This window comes from Malurus melanocephalus, unplaced genomic scaffold (genome assembly GCF_030028575.1).
Source record: "Malurus melanocephalus ecotype Western Australia unplaced genomic scaffold, MMel_1.1 scaffold_948, whole genome shotgun sequence".
Lineage (NCBI taxonomy): Eukaryota > Metazoa > Chordata > Aves > Passeriformes > Maluridae > Malurus > Malurus melanocephalus.
The window spans coordinates 120,226-122,304 of NW_026624180.1; the positions used below are offsets into that span (position 1 = coordinate 120,226).

General features: G+C 63.1%; 1 protein-coding gene across 1 annotated transcript in view; it reads left to right on the forward strand.

Moving 5' to 3' along the window:
- Window positions 1-2,079, forward strand: part of LOC130585677 (nidogen-2-like) — a 16,975-nt gene that overhangs the window by 11,624 nt on the left and 3,272 nt on the right. The window contains exons 8-11 of the mRNA XM_057386280.1: window positions 5-175; window positions 263-484; window positions 575-744; window positions 1,787-1,926. Of these exons, the coding sequence (XP_057242263.1) occupies window positions 5-175; window positions 263-484; window positions 575-744; window positions 1,787-1,926 (703 nt within the window). The remainder of the gene's footprint in view (window positions 1-4; window positions 176-262; window positions 485-574; window positions 745-1,786; window positions 1,927-2,079) is intronic.

Genomic DNA, 2,079 nt, shown 5'->3' on the forward strand with positions numbered 1-2,079 from the left:
GGGCCAGCACCCGTGGGCGACGGCCACATCCCCCAGTGCGACGAGCAGGGTCGCTACCGGCCCCTGCAGTGCCACGGCAGCTCCGGACACTGCTGGTGCGTGGATGCRGCSGGGCAGGAGATCGCCGGCACCCGGACRGCACCGGGAACAACCCCTCCRCGCTGCGGGAGCCCAGGTCAGTGCCACCCCGGGGAACAGAGCCCCGAGTCCCCCGGAGCGGGGAGGCTGACAGGGGGTGACTGTCCCCTCTTCCCCGTGCCAGAGCCCACGGAGAGGCCCCCCAGCATGTGCGAGCGCTGGCGGCAGAGCCTTCTGGAGCACTACGGGGGCAGCCCCCGCGGGGATCAGTACGTGCCTCAGTGCGACAGCGGCGGGGACTTCACCCCGCTGCAGTGCCAYGGGGACAGCGGCTACTGCTGGTGCGTGGAGCAGAGCGGCAGGGAGATCCCGGGGACGCGCTCGGAGCCCGGCACCACCCCKCCGTGTAAGAGCCCCGCTGTGACCCTGGAATGGCTGCGGAGCTGAGGGGACAGCGCTCCCTGAGCCGCCGCTGTCCCCTCCGTTTGTGTGCCAGGTCTGCCCAGTGTGGCCCCGCCCAGTGTCCGGCCCCAGCCCCGGCCCGATGTGTCCCCTCCGGCCACGGGGACATTCCTGCTGTACGCGCAGGGCCAGCAGATCGGTTACCTTCCGCTGAACGGCACCCGGCTGCAGAAGGAGGCGGCCAAGACCCTGCTGTCCCTGCATGTACGGTATCTCGGGGTGGGGATGGGGATGCAGGAGGGGCAGACGGGGGTTGGGACAGGCTGGTGCTGTCCCTCGGTGTTTTCACAACTCTCTGGGTCACTCAGCTGGCAGAGTTTGAGGGGTGATGTTGGTGTTTGGGGACATTGGCTGCGCTGGCTTTGTGCTGAGGTGGCACTTTGGATAAATGKGACAGGACAAGGGAGGATGAAGGGCAGGGATGGATGGGATATTGGGAATTGGGAATTCCTGGCTGTGAAGGGTGGGAGGCCCTGGCACAGGGTGCCCAGAGAAGCTGTGGCTGCTCCTGGATCCCTGGCAGTGCCCAAGGCCAGGTGGGAGGGGCTTGGAGCACCCAGGGACAGTGGAAAAATTCCCTGCCATGACTGGGGGTGGATCTGAATGATCTTTAAGGCCCCATCCAACCCAAACTATTCTGGGATCTTGTGGATCCCATTTCACCTCCCTCCTGCCATCCCCAGCAGAGGAAAGTCCCAGACAGGTCCCAGACCTGGCACTGCCCATGAAGGGAAGGAGTTCAGGTGCTCCCAGAGCTGTTCAGTGTCAGTCACAGCCCACACTTCCAGCTGCAGAGCTCTTCTTGCCTTTTTCCTTGCTTGGATTCCTCCTGGAGCCGGGCCATGTGCATCTCCAGCCAGATCAGACCAAGGCAGAGGAACACTGAAATCTGGGCCACGAACCTCCCTGCACCCTGGGGACAGGAAAAACCTTGCCAAGTGTTCCCTCTCCCCATCCCGAAGGTCATTCCCCRGGCTGGCTTTGCTCTTGGAGCAGCCTCTCCTTGAGGTGAAGGGTTCAGATCCATCTGGATGTGGGTGTGAAGCTGCACCAGCTGCCCTAAATCCTGTGCTGCAGGATTCAGCTGGGAGGGGGCAGTGGGAGCCCGTCAGAGCCGGGTTTTTCTGGGGAAATGGGGTTTGGGTGTCACTCCCCACTCACAGCGTGTCCCAGGCAGCTCTCAGTGTGATGAGGATGGAGCCTCCTGKCAGGGTGTCACCCCGTGTCCCTGYCCTGACCCTGGCAGGGCTCCATYGTGGTGGGCATCGACTACGACTGCCGTGAGAAGATGATCTACTGGACCGACGTGGCCGGCCGGACCATCAGCCGGGCAGGGCTGGAGCCGGGCTCCGAGCCAGAGACCATCATCAGCTCAGGTGTGCTCCTGTCCCTGTGTCACCCGCCCAAAGCCACCTCTGCTGTCCCATTGCAGCTCTGGGGTTATGGTTTTGCTAGGTTCAGTTTTTAGTGGTGGGGGGAAACCACAAGAAATTCCTCCTATTAGAAAATTCTGGAAATCTTCATCATGTCCAGCAAGGG